This window comes from Plectropomus leopardus, chromosome 20 (assembly GCF_026936395.1).
Source record: "Plectropomus leopardus strain MGB_pleo_1.0 chromosome 20, ASM2693639v1, whole genome shotgun sequence".
Taxonomy (NCBI): Eukaryota; Metazoa; Chordata; class Actinopteri; order Perciformes; family Serranidae; genus Plectropomus; species Plectropomus leopardus.
The window spans coordinates 4,745,768-4,760,715 of record NC_142195.1 but is presented as its reverse complement, the minus strand read 5'-3'; the positions used below and the strand labels follow the sequence as shown (position 1 = coordinate 4,760,715).

Genomic DNA, 14,948 nt, shown 5'->3' with positions numbered 1-14,948 from the left:
TACAGCTAAATAGTACACTAAACTGTGCTTCTGAAACATTTGAGGTGAGAAATAGGCAATGCAGTAACAGAATGACGTTTTATATTTGATCAATGCCGCCTAGTTTGACAGTTTGACCCCAGTTCATGAGCATTGACGCACAGCTGCGTGAAAGACTCTTCGTTCTGATTGGTTGTTTTCATTAACCTGCGGTAATACCATTCAAAGCACTATGAGGAGGGGGACAAACATGATTTTTTTTCACAGATTATCTGTTTCATGTACTACTGGGTGGATGTAGTGAAAATTTCAGCAAATATGACAAAATCTTGTTTTTAACATAAAAGTCACCAACTACAGCTTTAAGTACATTTTGCTGGGAACATGTTGGTTCATTAACTTATGTAGGGTTTTGACTTCATTGCCTGATACTTTTGTAAATGAGTAAGTAAATGTAAGTAAAGTTAAGTAAATGATCCTAAAGCTCAAAAATATGATTAAAATACTCAACAAGCTGAAACCAGCAAACTTTATTACATACTGCATGTCTTTTTTTTTAGCATAATACATCAATATTATCAACATCAGAATATATATATGGCTCTGATTTAAAGGTACATAAATCACTCGATGAAATACCCTGTTTGGACAAACAAAAGATACAAAGTGCACAAATTAAGTTGGTTCAAGTCAACTGCATCACATTTACAGAACTGTTGTTTTGTTAATAGAAAAGAAATCATAATAATAACAATAAGGCTTACATTCAAAAAACCTCGGGAGGGTTTGTATTCATGGGACAGCATTAATTCTCTCCTCTGGTGCCTTAAAGGAACAGTGACCCATGCATCACATTAAAATGGCACACTCACACTCGCACACAAACTGAAATATAAACATATTTGGCACCATATTTTAGCATAGAACATAACTTGCAAATACAACATTGTTAGTATACGGAGGTAATATTTTGATTTTGGCACGTTACAAGAACACTAAAAAAGTTCATGTAATCCTACTCGTTACACGCTCAGTCTTTTTAAAGTTAAGAATAGAACTTAAAGCCTCAACATTAAAATGGTATTTGGAAAAAAACCTCACTTAGCTTCATGAAGAGCTCCTGACTAATAGAAGCCTGTGTTAGCATTTTGCTTTTTTTTTCCGCAAAGTTAAAAAAATGGTCTTCAGCACCACAATGAGTGATGTAAACAAATAGTGTGACCTCTGTAAACCCTTAAAGCCAAGGTGTCATCAAACCTAACAGACATAATCATATATTGCACTCTGGAAGTAATCGGAAGTCCTTACTGCACAGGATGGGGGGAGGGGGTCGTCCTGGCCTGTTCAAACCATCTTGACAAACAAAAAGCTGGTATATAGATATAGAATTAATAAGGTATTCATTAATACTATGCTTATTATAACATCTGGTGTATATTAACATTGATATATAGATTATTTCAACATTATGATATGAAAGATACATATTTATAAATTGCTATGAATATAGGCAGCGGCGTTCCGTTGAACAGATGCCGTCGCCAGATATAACATAATAACTATTCTATGATTATTTTCATTTCCAAACAAATACAAATAAACACTTTCACACTGTGGCTCACAGAGTAAACCGGTGTGAAACTCCATAAGTGAGGAATGAATTGAAGCCTCCCATGCACAGAGAGGTTTCAATACAGGTCGAGACTGGTTTTCAAAACAGGCCAGCGTGGAAACCTTTAAAAACCTCAGCATGCATGCTAAGTAAGGAGAACAGTAACCTCTGGTGGACACAAAGAGAAATTACATGTTTGAACAGATAGAAATGGAGATTGTTGTGTATTTGGAAATCAGTGAGAGCATATTTAACCCTTTGGAGCCTGAGCAGATTGGCTTGGTTTCTTTCAAAAACAATGGGAACAAGGCAATGAGCAACAAAACAAGAAATGACCCAAAACTTAGCAAGAAATTAGTAAAAATAATTTTAAAAAAAATACAAGTTTACATTGCCTGAAAATTAGTTAAACAAAAGAAAGGAAAAAGTGGAAAAAGTGCTTAAAATTATAATAATTTAGTAAAAATAATTTTAAAAATGTGATTATGATAATTAGAAATATTGTTTTTTCCTAGCTTTTTTCCCTACACATTTTTACTAGCTTTTTAGAAATAATTTTCTAAATCTACTAATTTCTTGCAATTTGAAGGGCATTTTTTGCCAAGTTGCTATTTCCTTTTTTTCCCCATTTTTTTTGGCAGAAATTGCACTAATTTGCTCAGAGTTCAAAGGTCTAAATACTTGTGAAAGGCGTCTGAAAGCAGCACAAGTAACATGATGTTGCTCCAGGATTCAAAGGGTTACTGAACATCGATCTGGAATAAATAATGTCAATAATGGCTCTACAACAAAGTATTACAATCCCGTCTTATTTCAGCCTCCACACACATTTACCTCATGTATATTTGCACCAACATATATATTAGATTCACATCAGTATTCTATCTTAAGAGCAGCAGAAACACATATGCACTTGTATTATGGACAGAAAACAAGGAACGGACAATTCCTTCATTTCGTGGAATCTGTGTTAACCTCGATCTGTGGTGGGGGCACAGTACTATGTGTTGAGATGTGAGCTTAGTGAGCGTACCCTGGAGGGGGAAAAAACTCCAGCTATGTTATGTTTGTTTCGAGCTTTATGCCTCAGGCTTGAACCGGCACGCTGCCCTGACTCCTTGGTAACTCCACTGTATCTTCCACAGATGTACCAAACCACCAATCAGAACCACCCAGCCCCTAATAGGAACAAACACGCAACACCAACTTTACATGTAGAATAGCCTGGTTATCCAAAGACATGCAGGCAATGTCCACCATCACGGATGGCTAAGTCACTAACAACAACAAACAGAGGAACCTTCAGTCAAAATAAGGAGCCGTTAAAAAAAAAAAAAAGCCAGCGGCATGCACTTTGCACCCAACAAAAAAAGGCAAAAAAAACGCCTGTAATCTTATTCATAACATAACTCCACGTTTGTCTATGCAAATTCACTCGACACTGGAATTGAGAAGCTCACAATATCCACAATCTGCAAGAAAAAGCAAAAGCCATGCTCTAACTCTATTGATCACATGAACTACCTGTAGTCTACAACCCTGTAACACCCCTTCAAATAGCAGGAGATTTCAAAATAAAAGCTACCCACTCTTTTTCACTCCATCATAACTGTTCACTCTTGACATCTCTGCTTCTAACCCCATCACCGCACTGACCGCGCTGCACCGGTGCTCGCTTCTCCTTTGACTGAAAACTTCGTGTGCACAACTAATATCATCCACCATGGGAGCGGCGTGTTGTGACGTCAAAAGAAAAAAATTTTGCACCTGAAATGTACAGCAATGACGGTGGTTCTCTCCACCACGATATGACGATGCCAGCGCCGCCTCGACAGAGCAAACTGCAGCCGCATGCAGCATACAGTTGCAAGCATGTTTGTCTCCCTAAAGCTGCAGGGGGACATTAAGATGCCTGAACAAGAGCCCTAAAGGGACCACGATCGAGCCCAAATGAAGCCGTAATGGTCAAAGAGCTGCCTGGTTTTTGCCAAACCGTACCACTTCTGCGGAGTCCGTCTAGAGGCCGGTGAGGTCCACGATGGCCTTGATGAAGATGGTGTCGTCACGGATGTACGAGTTCTTGGCGTCGAGCTTGGAGAGTGGGCAGAAGAGCGGACAGCCGCTGGCGATATTCATCTCGCTCACGGGCCGCTGGAAGGAAGAGGAAGTGACGTCGGGTCGGAAGGCGTCGATGATGTGCTCCCTGTTGCTCTGGTCCAGCAGCATCAGAGTCACCTGGATATAAGACAAATCAGAAAGATGTTTAAACACTCCTCCTGTGTGACTATAACTATGAAAAAATGTAAAAACTTAGTATCACATACACAGGTTCCAAGATATGGATTCATTCAACAAATCTGTGAAAAATATCCTACAGTAACGATAGCCCACCATGTGTATTTTTTCATGTTTATCACCATTCCTTCTCGTTTTTTTTTTTTTTTTTACGTAATTATTTCTGTCTTCTGTCTATAAACAACAAACAAACCCCACCTGTCAAGCCATCATTATAATGTCAAGGAACAACTGAGTAACCATGGACTTAGTTCTATCTTTGTTCTTGCTGAAGGATTTTTGAATTTGTTTCCTCAGCATATTGGGTTGTATTTTTGATTGTTAGGGGCATTATTGCATATGAACAGTGAAAAAAAAAAGCTCTGAAATAAAAGAGATGTTAAACTTTAAAGTCTATAATGTCAATTATTCATCAATTCACTCATCAGGCAAAATTCAATCTAATAACATTTTTTTAAAATACTTTCCCAGCATATACTGATGTATATGATTTAATTTAGATTCATTAATCGCAGAGTAATATAATTAATCAAAATTGCTTGACAGCCCTAATGTGTGTGTGTGTGTGTATATATATACATATATACACTCACATACACACACACTTTTTTAAAACAATTTTTTAAAAAATTTTATCAGTGTAAAGGGATTACTGATTGTACTGATTGATAGTTTCATAGGGAACCCCACTTGTCAAGCCCCTTAAGGGTTTTCTGGGTTCCCCGCACATGTCTGCTTTTATTAAAAAGTATAACATTGTCATTTTTAATATGTGCAAAATATATCAAATCAATCAAATAAAATGAAAAATTATTGCTTGTTCCTTATTTAAAAAAAAACTCATTATTTTTCAGATCATTTTTTTCTCACTCTCTCTCTCTCTCTCTCTCTCTCTCTTTTTTTTACATCTGTGAAAACAGGTGACAAAGTTTCAGCACTTGATTTCTTGATAAATATTAACTGGTGCTTCAGTCATATAGCACTGGATTTTAGCCTATGATAGTTAAAAAGTACATATCCAAGCAGGAGACTGATGCAGGAACAGGGAGGTAAATTTGATGCACTTTTTTCTTGTGTGGTGGTTCTGAGCTGAAAGTAACTTCATAATGCATCTGTAATGTAAACCACAGACTTAAAATACAGACTGCATGAGACCAGACATTCAAACTTCAGCATCTTTTCTGAACTGTTACCAGAGCCAAACCCTAGTGAGGTCCCTATGAGGACAAACAGCTTGATGGATAGCAAACTCTTGGTAAATATCCCTCCTCTGTCTGTAGGTGTTTTACCTTCTGGTTGAAAGGCCATTTGAGCAGAGCGTCATTCAGTCCCCTCATCACCACAAAGAACAGGGACAAGTGGCTGCCACGCCCCGTCCCATCTCCATTCAGATAGATCCGCAGACACATCTTATAGCCGTACTTACTGGTATAGAAGGCTGGAGAGAGAAGGAAGGGAAATTATGTTTCCTGCAGATAATGAAGCTACTGTCTTAAAGGGTTAAATTACTGTTTATGTTATTATCATCATCATTTTCTCATCTCAATATTCGTATTTATGTCTGTAATAAGTTTGGACGCTCTGTTTATGCTATTCTTATGGGTATATGCCTTTTTTGTATGTATATTGTATACATATACCTTGTAGGTCGATGCGGGCAGATATGCATATAAAGATACTGTACAGTACATGTGAATACTCACTCACACACACACACACACACACACACACACACACACGCGCGCACATATATACAGTGGGACATTCTCACTGTATTTTTTGTGTGTCAACATTTCCAAAAAAAGAGAATTTAAATAAAAAGGATTAAACGGTTGTCAAGTAACCAGGATCTGAGCCACGACCTCTGACCTCTAATCTGTAATAACAGCCAGTGTTACCTGGTGAAAACATGGCAGGGGCTCGACCTGCGATGGCATCCTGTCTCTTTTTGGCAAAATCTGAGATCCTCCAGACAAAGACGCCGTCGAAGGTAGTGGCAGACATTTCCCTCAGCCGGCCCTCCATCTCAGCAACCGTCAGGTCCTTCAGCCCAACCGTCCTCTCCAGCTGTCGCACCTGGAAAACAAACACACACTGAGCTTATGCGGGGTCATTAATTTTTCTTTAACCCTTTGAGACCTGAAGGGACATCGGGTTTCTTGTGTTACATTCAGATGCCTCTCACAAGCTATTTATTTATCAATTTCTTAAAACAACATGGTTAAATAAAGGCAGGCAATAAAAACCTACCACAAATTGCAAGAAATCTATAAAAGTAAAAAAAAAAAAAAAAAACCAACTTAAAATGAGTTACAAAAAAGAGCCCCCCCCCCCAAATAAAAATAGGTGAAAATGTCCAAAAATTTTATTTATACTATGTTTATATTGAAAATTTTGTAACAAAAAATACATAAAATAAATACAAACATATATATTATTTTCTGAGGGTTTTTTTAGGTCCATTTCTCTCTCTCTCTGTTTTTTAACTCTTTTTTGCCTACTTTCAACCCAAGTTACTCAGGTTTCAAAGGGTCAAATCCAGTCAATGTTTGGCACATAAAAACTGAAAAGGTTTAAAGGCTTTCAGCAGAGTCACTTCATGTCTTAGCCAGGCATGTTGGGCTTTTATTATTATCACTCACAAGGACATTTGAGATAATTACATCTTTATCTGGAATTGTGAGTCACACTGAATCTAAAAATATGTGAATCATGTCAGTGTGATCACATTAGATTCAGAAGAGTGAGTGTGATTTTTCAAGGACACGGCACAGTTCCAGTCCTACCTTGTTACTCAGAGCCTCGATCTTGTCCTGGTCCAGTTTGTGCTGACGGTTGCTGGCCTCCATGGTGGTGGCGAACCTCTCCACCTCTCTGTTCAGGACACACACCACATTTTCAAACGTGCCCGATTTGACCTCGAGCTCCGTGCACCTGCGACCCAGCTCCACCACTTTGGTCTTCTCGCTGTGGAGCTGGAGCTCCAGCGCCGCGCCCACCGAGCTAGGCAGAGGTGTGAAGGAGGTAGACACGGACAGAGTGGGAGCCAGAGTGGGAGGCGGAGGGAGGGGAGCTGAAGCGGGTGGACAGGAGCTGGAGGATGAGGAGGAGGCGGCGGCGGCGGCTCCCTGCACGGGAGGCCCAGAGGAGGTGGTGCTAAGCTGGGAGACTCTGGCCTCGAGCTCCCTGAGGGACTGTTGGAGTTCCACCAGTTTGTGTCCGGCGACTTCCAGTCCCTTGGGCTGCAGGCCCTCCATGCTCACTTTCATGCCCATGATGTAATGCAGCAGCAGGTTGAGGTGCTCGTAGGCATAGGCGCGCTCATGGTCATGAATCTTTTCTTTTTCCACCTGCCAAAAGAGAGGTGACAGGAGGAAAATTAAATAAAAATAATAAATATATGCAGTCTCATCAGCTGCTTTAGGGACTGTATGAAAATTATTTGTGTAGGGAGGGGGGAAATCTTATATTTCACTTTATTTAAAACAAACAAAAAAAACTCTCCTCAGCATCATTAATACTTTCTTTGGACCCTACCCTGGACTTAAAAATTGAAAATGCTTAAGTGTTAAAATAAGATATTTATGGAAAATTGTTGATAGTGCTATAGATTGATATGTATGAGATAAGATGTCTGACAGTCAATCAAATCAATATTATGATGCCAGGGTCACTTTTTTTCAGACAGCTTCCAAAGAGCTCAGCGTGTAAATATGACAAACAAAAGCCATCTTGGATTTTTTCAAAAATGTTTCTGACAATAAATCTTTCAAGAGAAAAATTCATCTCGGGGTGAGAAAAAAGTTAATAGAAGCTCTCCTGCACTCTCCACAAAAAAATGAAAGCACCCCTCCCTCTTCGCTGACCTCCTCTCCCCTTCATAATTCCCATACAGTCCCTATTATGTGTGGTTGAATTTATGAGGCTACTTACAGACATGTCGCATCCCACGACATGAAATCGACACGGAGTTCTGAATTTGCTGCAGAACTTGATATGGTCCACATACTAGAAAAAAAATCACAATAAAAGTATTAATAACAAACTTTGTGTAGAAGCTACTAATTGGCATTTGTGCCTTTTATGCATTATTGTATTTTAATTCACAGAGCTAAGCATAAGTTGTTCTGAAAAATAAACACATGGTGATGTCTGAAGGGGTTAAAATATGGACACAGTACAAATGCAGGTGTTGGGCCAAAGTCTATTCCACTGTCAAACAGTATCTTCCTTCTATTAACCCTTTAGAATCCGAATCGACATGATTTGTGTTATGCTATGTTCAGACACCTTTCACAAGCATTAAAAGCTCTGGCACCTGAGAAAATTGAATGATTTCTTTTGAAAACATGAGAAAAAGGCGACGAGCAACTAGGCAAGATGGTTCCTAAAACTGCAAAAAATAGAATTTTTTTTTTTTTTAAATGGCAAAAAGGTGACAAGAAAATGACTTGAAAAGTAGCTGTGAGGAGATAAATAGATATTATCCAAAAAGAAGGAAAAATGTCCAGAAATATACATTTAGAATTCTTATAATTATATATTTAAAATTATGTTACAGTAAAAAAAAATGTATTCCATTGCACTTGTAATTGTAATTTTATTGTCTCTTTTTGTTTTTTATATTTCTACTTTGCATTTTTAGGATATTTTTATGTCATTTTCTCATAAAGGTTTGCCAATTTCTTGCTTATTTTTGGGCCATTTCATGTTAAGCTACCCATTGCCTTTTTCATTTTAAACCTTACTCAAAAACATTTTAGACCCATCAAAACTTTTCAACCACTTAATACTTTTTAAGGCTTTTTATTAGTAAATGTGGACTTTAGAAGAGCCTGCAGCCACCGCTGATTTACAGATTCACCTTTTCTCTGGGTATCTTCTTCTTGGCACAGCCTTCACAGATCATCGGGTACTTGGGGCAGATCTCATCATGAGCCTGAAAAAAAAAACAAAACCAAACAATGTTTCTTTTGCAGACACACAAAGAGCTGCTGTGGTGTGCGGCAGCAGCTCCGACCAGCCGAGCATCTTCAGCTACAGTTCGTCTAAATAAATCATTCCTAACCTTGATGTTCTTGAAGTGGAATGGCTCCTTGCAGTACTTGCAGTTGAGCGTTCTCTCCGGGCACTCCCGCTCATTATGGCGCTCCTGCTCATTGAAGCGAATTCGTTCTTTACAGGAGGGGCAGGGGATGATCATGAACTCACACTTCCCCTCGTGGTTCAGCTGAAAAATAAAAAAAAGAAATTGAAAATAGAGCTTTAAGTTGTTTAAGCTGGTGATCTTTACATTTATCTTGTGCTGCTTCAGATGCCTTTTACATGCGTTTAAACCTTTGAAACCTGAGCAAACTGATTTGACTTCTTTCAAGAACATGACTAGAAAGACTATCAGCAACTTGAAAAGAGATGGCAACAAATTGCAAGAGATTAGGGAAAAACGAGAAAATACCCTGGAAAACAGATTTTAAAAAGAGAGAGAGAAAAATGATTAGAATGATATAAAAAGGTGAAAATGTCCTATAATTCTAATTATGATAATAAAAAGAATTGTTATTATTATTATTATCAACTATTTTATGTACATATTCATGTATTTTTATTTTATTTATTTATCTGACTTTTTTTTAAATCTTTTTTTTCTTTCCCTGCATTGTATTACATTTCAGGTAATTTTTGACATTCAGCAAAAACAAAACATGTCCTAAAACAAATATATAAAGCAACAATGTAAAGTAGGTCAAAGGTCACCTCACCTCATAGTCTTTGATGCTGCCTTTCCATGTGCAGTTTTCATTGATACAAACAGCTGAAAGGCTTTCGACTTCCCTCCGAACCGCGTTGTCAGGAAAAGCCTGAAAAAACAAGGGAAAACAGAAGAATCTGCCGTCACGCTGCAAAGTTTTCCACATGCCCCGCTCCATATCATAGATTATTTATGTTCAGTAAAAGCTGTATATTCAACACATCCTTCAGTGCCATAAACTGGAAGTTACATATGGTTGTTTAATTAGGAGCGCATTGAGAACAGCAATAAATAAAGAAAATATTTATATTATGTGCGCTTACAAATAAAGCATGAGGCAGCTTTTTTTCAGCTCCTGCTCTGAACTCAAAGCTACAAAACTCTGGCTGCAGGTCAGTGAGCTGTGAGTGCCGATTTGCAGCGGGGCGGGCAGGTTCATTCTCATGCATTATTACAAGCATTTAAAGGGGAAGTACGCCCATTTTCAAAATTCATACATGTACAGATATATGGGATCCTTTTTTAACACAGAGTGGGGAAACTTAAACCAAGATGAATCTTCCAGCAGCATAGCATTATTTAGAATATGCATGCCAATAGAAAATAACTGTAACCTTAAAACATATTATTATTAATATTATTACTAACTGATTTATCATTTGGTCTGTAAAATGTCAGAAAATAATAATGCTCTTTATACTAGCTCTACTTGGAATATGCATGCAAATGAAAAATAATAACTTAATTGACGAAGATGAAATAAGATAAAATAATTTAGAAAGTTAACATGACAACAAATGTAACATTTAAAAATGCATTTGAGTATATTACACGTATGAACTTAGTTATTATTAATATAACATTGTCTTATTTTCTCTTATTTACTTGCCTCTTCTTTTACTATATTTGTGCATGATTATGTATGTGGGTGTCTTCTTCAATATGTATTGTCATTTGTTTGGCTTGTGTTAATGTGTTAATTTAAAAGCAAGTGAGTGATCTATGTAAAAATTTTAACACTGCTGTTTGAAGTAAACAATAAAAATCAAAACTGAAAAAAAAGTCCAAAAATATTAATAAAGACGGACAGCTTTCTCTTAAATCTAAAAACCAGAGGGCTAAAACCCAAATCTGTGATGTCAGAGAGCACTGAGACTACAAAAAAAAACCTAAAAACATTTCGGTATAAAAATTGAAAGAAAAAATTGTGTGGCTCCACAAAATCAGGCTCCCATGAACTTTCTGTGGAGCTCCAGACATGATCGTGCATGATGACATCACAAGTGAGAGACTGACGTCTCTGGTTTCTGGTTCTTAGAGAGAGAGAAGCTCCTGATCACCAACACTGACTGAACTTTTCTTGGCCGTGAAAACATTACATCGGCATTCTTAATTTAAGTGCTGCGCCCCTCACAGCATTTCTATGTCTGTATTACTGTGCAGAGACGTCATAATGAAACTGAACGAAGGTATGAACAGGGTCCAAACTGGTCAAAATGAAACTGATACTGATTCATTCTTCATTTAAAAAGGTGTTTTTATTCGACATCTGCAACTCAAGGCGAGTGTTCTGAGCACCAAGTTTATATGTTTAACATACTGAAATGCATGTATAAATGTTACATTTGTTGTTTTTATAGCTTTATTTTTTTAAATCTTATTTTATCTTCATCAATAAAGTTATTTTTTATTTGCATGCATACTCCAAGTAGAGCTATTATCTTACTATTTTCTGACATTTTATGAACAAATGATTAATCTAATATTATTAGTAGTAGTAGTATTAGTAATATTCATAATAATAAATTATATAAATAATAACAATCATAAACTTATTTGACTAATAACATCAGACAATTTAAGTGATAGAAAAAAATGCAATTAAAGGCAATTAATGGAGAAATTAAGCCCTAACTCTGAGTTTCTTTGATCCAAATACTACAGGTCAGGAGCTGTTATAGTGCAATATGAGCCTGACTTAAGAAATTCAATTTAATAAATTTTTCTCAACTTGATATAGATGTATTAATACTCACACATCCTTGTTTCAAAATTGATGTAGGATCTTCAAAAATATCCTCTTTGATGCAGGCGCTGCATTTCTGGGGTCCATTACTGCAACAAAACAACATTATACTCATTATATATACTGCAAATGTACACAATATTACTTATACTGCAAATACAACTTATGTAAACATGAGATTCCCAGCAGTTGAAAGTACATTTACTCAATTATTGCACTTAAGTACTATTTACGCTAGTTGTACTTCCATTTTTTCTACCGAATACTTCTACTCCACTGCATTTCAGAGGAAAGTACTGTGCTTTTTACTCCACCTTATTTTTAGACAGCTTTAGATACTTTTCAGACTTGGATTAAAAATGCAAAATATAATGAACAAATAAATGGTAACGTATTATTAAAGGTTAACCTACCCTACAGTATATAAAGTAAATAAACATTTACCAGCTGCAACATTAAAGTGATGCTTACACATGAATGCATCAACAATCATAATCAAATCATAGAATACACACTGTATTGTTCTGAAATGTGCCATTCTGCAAAAATAAGTTTTTTTGTTTGGAACTTTAAGTATATTTTGATGTTTACTTCAATAACATTGTGAATGCAGTACTTTCACTGGTAACATAATATTTCTACACTGTGGTAAATTTGCTACTGTAACTTAAAGGTCCCATGTTGTTAAAATCTGATTATCATGTCTTTGTTTATTTTAAAGCAGGTATAGGTCAACATAATCAATCCACAGAGAAATGCACACAACCCAAATTCAGCAGTTGTGCCTTTAAACGAGCCATCAGGACTTCCGTAAAGTTGTGATGTCACAAGTACATTATACAAAGGTAAAAAGTGCTGCTACAGTGCTGTTAGAGTCTTTTCTTGGATGCAATGACACTGCAAAGATGCCAAGAGCACAGATAAGAAAGACCAGAAAACACTGACCAATCAGAGTACACTGGGATTTTTGGAAGAAGGGCTTAAAGAGACAGCCACTAAATCTGTATGTTACAAACAAAGGGTGACTGTAGTAATGTAGTATTCATGCAGCAAATGCGACAAAAATAATGTGGGTTTTTTTCTAACATTAAAGCATGAAAACATGTTCAAGTACAAATCCAGAATACTACAATACATAAAATGGGACCTTTATTTTTTTAAAACCTGAGCAAATTGGCTTGACTTAGTTCAACTTAAGAAAAAATGACCAAAAAATCAGCAAGAAATTAGTAAAAAAAAAAAAAAAAAAGGTACAAGAAAATGTACCACAAATTTCAAAATTACCACACCAAATACGCAAGAAAGAAAAGTCAAAAACAAAAACAAACAAGGTAATGCCCTGAAGTTCCTCCTATGCTGACACTTTCTTTGCACTTTTTATTTATGTTATCACCTATCATTTAAATAAAACGCCGATCCAGATAATTGGCAAAATGCCGAATATCAGCTCCAATGATGAGCCGGGCCGATAATCTGTCAGCCCCTAGTATGCTTGAATTTTACTTGCAGCACTGTGGTTTTGCTACTTCTACATTTTCCACCACTGTAGTTACTCCCTAAGACACACATGGTACGGTCTGTGGGTGGTGTGGCCCCTCACCTCACAGTCCTGTTGAAGCAGTAGGAACAGAAGCGATGTCCACACTGGGCTTGAAAGGGTCGTCTGAGTATGTTGTGGCAGCAGTTGCACAGGTGTTTGTCCTCCAGCTTGTTGCCCAGGATCTTTTTGGGGAAGCCGGGTTTATTGCTCTCCATGGACGAGGGAGGGGATGGCTCCTGTGTGGCCATGGTGTCTGTTCACACGTCACACCTGCGAGGAAGGAAGAAGATGTGAAGAAGAATTCATTTTGATGCAACAGTTACAGAGAGGAGCGGTGATGGCTATTTCCTGGCCTTTAAACACACTGTCTTTGAGCCATGAGTGTAACATAAAAATCCTCCAGCAATGGTTCCCCATCACAGGCCGGCTGAGAGGCCCACACCCTTTGTTTACATTTCCAGTGTGCATCCATGGCTGCTTCTTGTGCTTGACTTGGCACAAAGTGCTGCCACTGCCTCTCTCTCTGCTCAAACAATACACGCTCTGCTCAGCCTACCCGGTAACGACGCTGACAAATCGCACATCCATTGTCTCTGCTCTGCTTCCTTCTCCCTTCCTTGTCGCTGTTGCTAAGCTATCAGCATCCTTTCAGTCAGAAGTGGTACCCAGCACGGCACGCCGCCACGCCCCTTTCACATCCCCAGCTCGCAGCCTCAAACACACCGTTTACCAACAGGAAAACAGCTCCTCGGTGAACGCTCCTACAATCACCAGAGTTTGCACTCACCAGCGGTTTTTGTCGTCTAAACTGTCATCGCGCGCACAGGCTTCGAAATCACCTTTCCTGGTCGCAGGGAGTCGCTCGCGCGGTGTGCCGATATTACATGAGGTTTCGCAGCCGACTGGAAGTGTTTTCTTCAGCGTTAGCCACATAATCTAGATGTGGTCCCCCAAAAGCGATGGCTGTTATTGTCCAATATCGCCATTGCACTTTCAGACTGGGTGTTACGTCATGCGGTGGGCTGAACGCGGGTTGATAGGCAGACGAGATGTGGAGGCGCGACCCCCATTGGTTCACAACTCACGAGTGGGCGGGCTCGCTTTGTTGTGAAATAAACATCCAGTAACAGATTTTTAGAAATGCACATCACATGTCTTTTTAATGTTTCTGGTTATTGTATCTTTATATTTGTGCTGATATGCACATTATATATGTATATGTATATGTATATGTGTGTGTGTGTGTGTGTGTGTGTGCATGTATATATGTGTGTAGGTATAATTAATTATATTATTATATATTATTATATTTTTTATAAATGTTTATATATATATATATATATATATATATATATATATATATATATATATATATATATATATATGTAATTTATGAAAGTTCCATGAATGACTTACTTGTAATGGTGCTTGTTTACATTGTGGTAATGGTAGAGGAAGTTGTCAACCCTTTAAGAAAAAATACCATGTCAAAATATTACTTGAGAAAAAGTACACAAGTATTTGCATCAAAATTTCCTTAAACCTTTGAAACCTCAACAAACTGACTTGATTTCTTTTACAAACATGGGAAGAAAGTAACGAGCAACAAAAAATTACACAAACATGAGAGACAAGAAAATTATCTGAAAAATTGTTTTAAAAAAATGAAAAAGAGAGTTTAAAAAAGAACAAATGACCTGGAAAAAAGTGCTTAAATATTATAATAATTTTGTAATATAATTTTAAA

General features: G+C 37.4%; 1 protein-coding gene across 3 annotated transcripts; it reads right to left on the bottom strand.

The window, feature by feature from the left end:
- Window positions 1–494: 494 nt before the first annotated feature.
- Window positions 495–14,664, bottom strand: LOC121966994 (TNF receptor-associated factor 2-like). Of its 3 annotated transcripts, none has more exons than XM_088070887.1 (11): window positions 14,618–14,664; window positions 13,262–13,471; window positions 11,672–11,750; window positions 9,646–9,744; window positions 8,955–9,116; window positions 8,751–8,825; window positions 7,820–7,894; window positions 6,673–7,236; window positions 5,785–5,962; window positions 5,176–5,324; window positions 495–3,826 (listed from the first exon to the last, which is right to left on the bottom strand). In XM_088070887.1, the coding sequence occupies exons 2-11, from the start codon at window positions 13,447–13,449 to the stop codon at window positions 3,608–3,610; spliced, it is 1,788 nt and encodes a 595-aa protein (XP_087927013.1). In that variant the 5' UTR covers window positions 13,450–13,471; window positions 14,618–14,664; the 3' UTR covers window positions 495–3,607. The 3 variants fall into 3 exon arrangements, with proteins under 3 accessions (XP_087927013.1, XP_087927010.1, XP_087927011.1); XM_088070884.1 differs by lacking the exon at window positions 14,618–14,664 and adding an exon at window positions 13,989–14,204; XM_088070885.1 differs by lacking the exon at window positions 14,618–14,664 and adding an exon at window positions 13,758–13,961.
- Window positions 14,665–14,948: the final 284 nt, after the last annotated feature.

Coding starts and splice junctions, on each gene's coding strand:
- LOC121966994 (XM_088070887.1), bottom strand. CDS start 13,449: ATGGCCACACAGGAGCCATCCCCTCCCTCGTCCATGGAGAGCAATAAA. Junction 9,745..11,671: donor CAATTTTGAAACAAGGATGT/GTGAGTATTAAT, acceptor TTGTTTTTTCAG/GCTTTTCCTGACAACGCGGT. Junction 9,117..9,645: donor GCAGCATCAAAGACTATGAG/GTGAGGTGACCT, acceptor TTTATTTTTCAG/CTGAACCACGAGGGGAAGTG.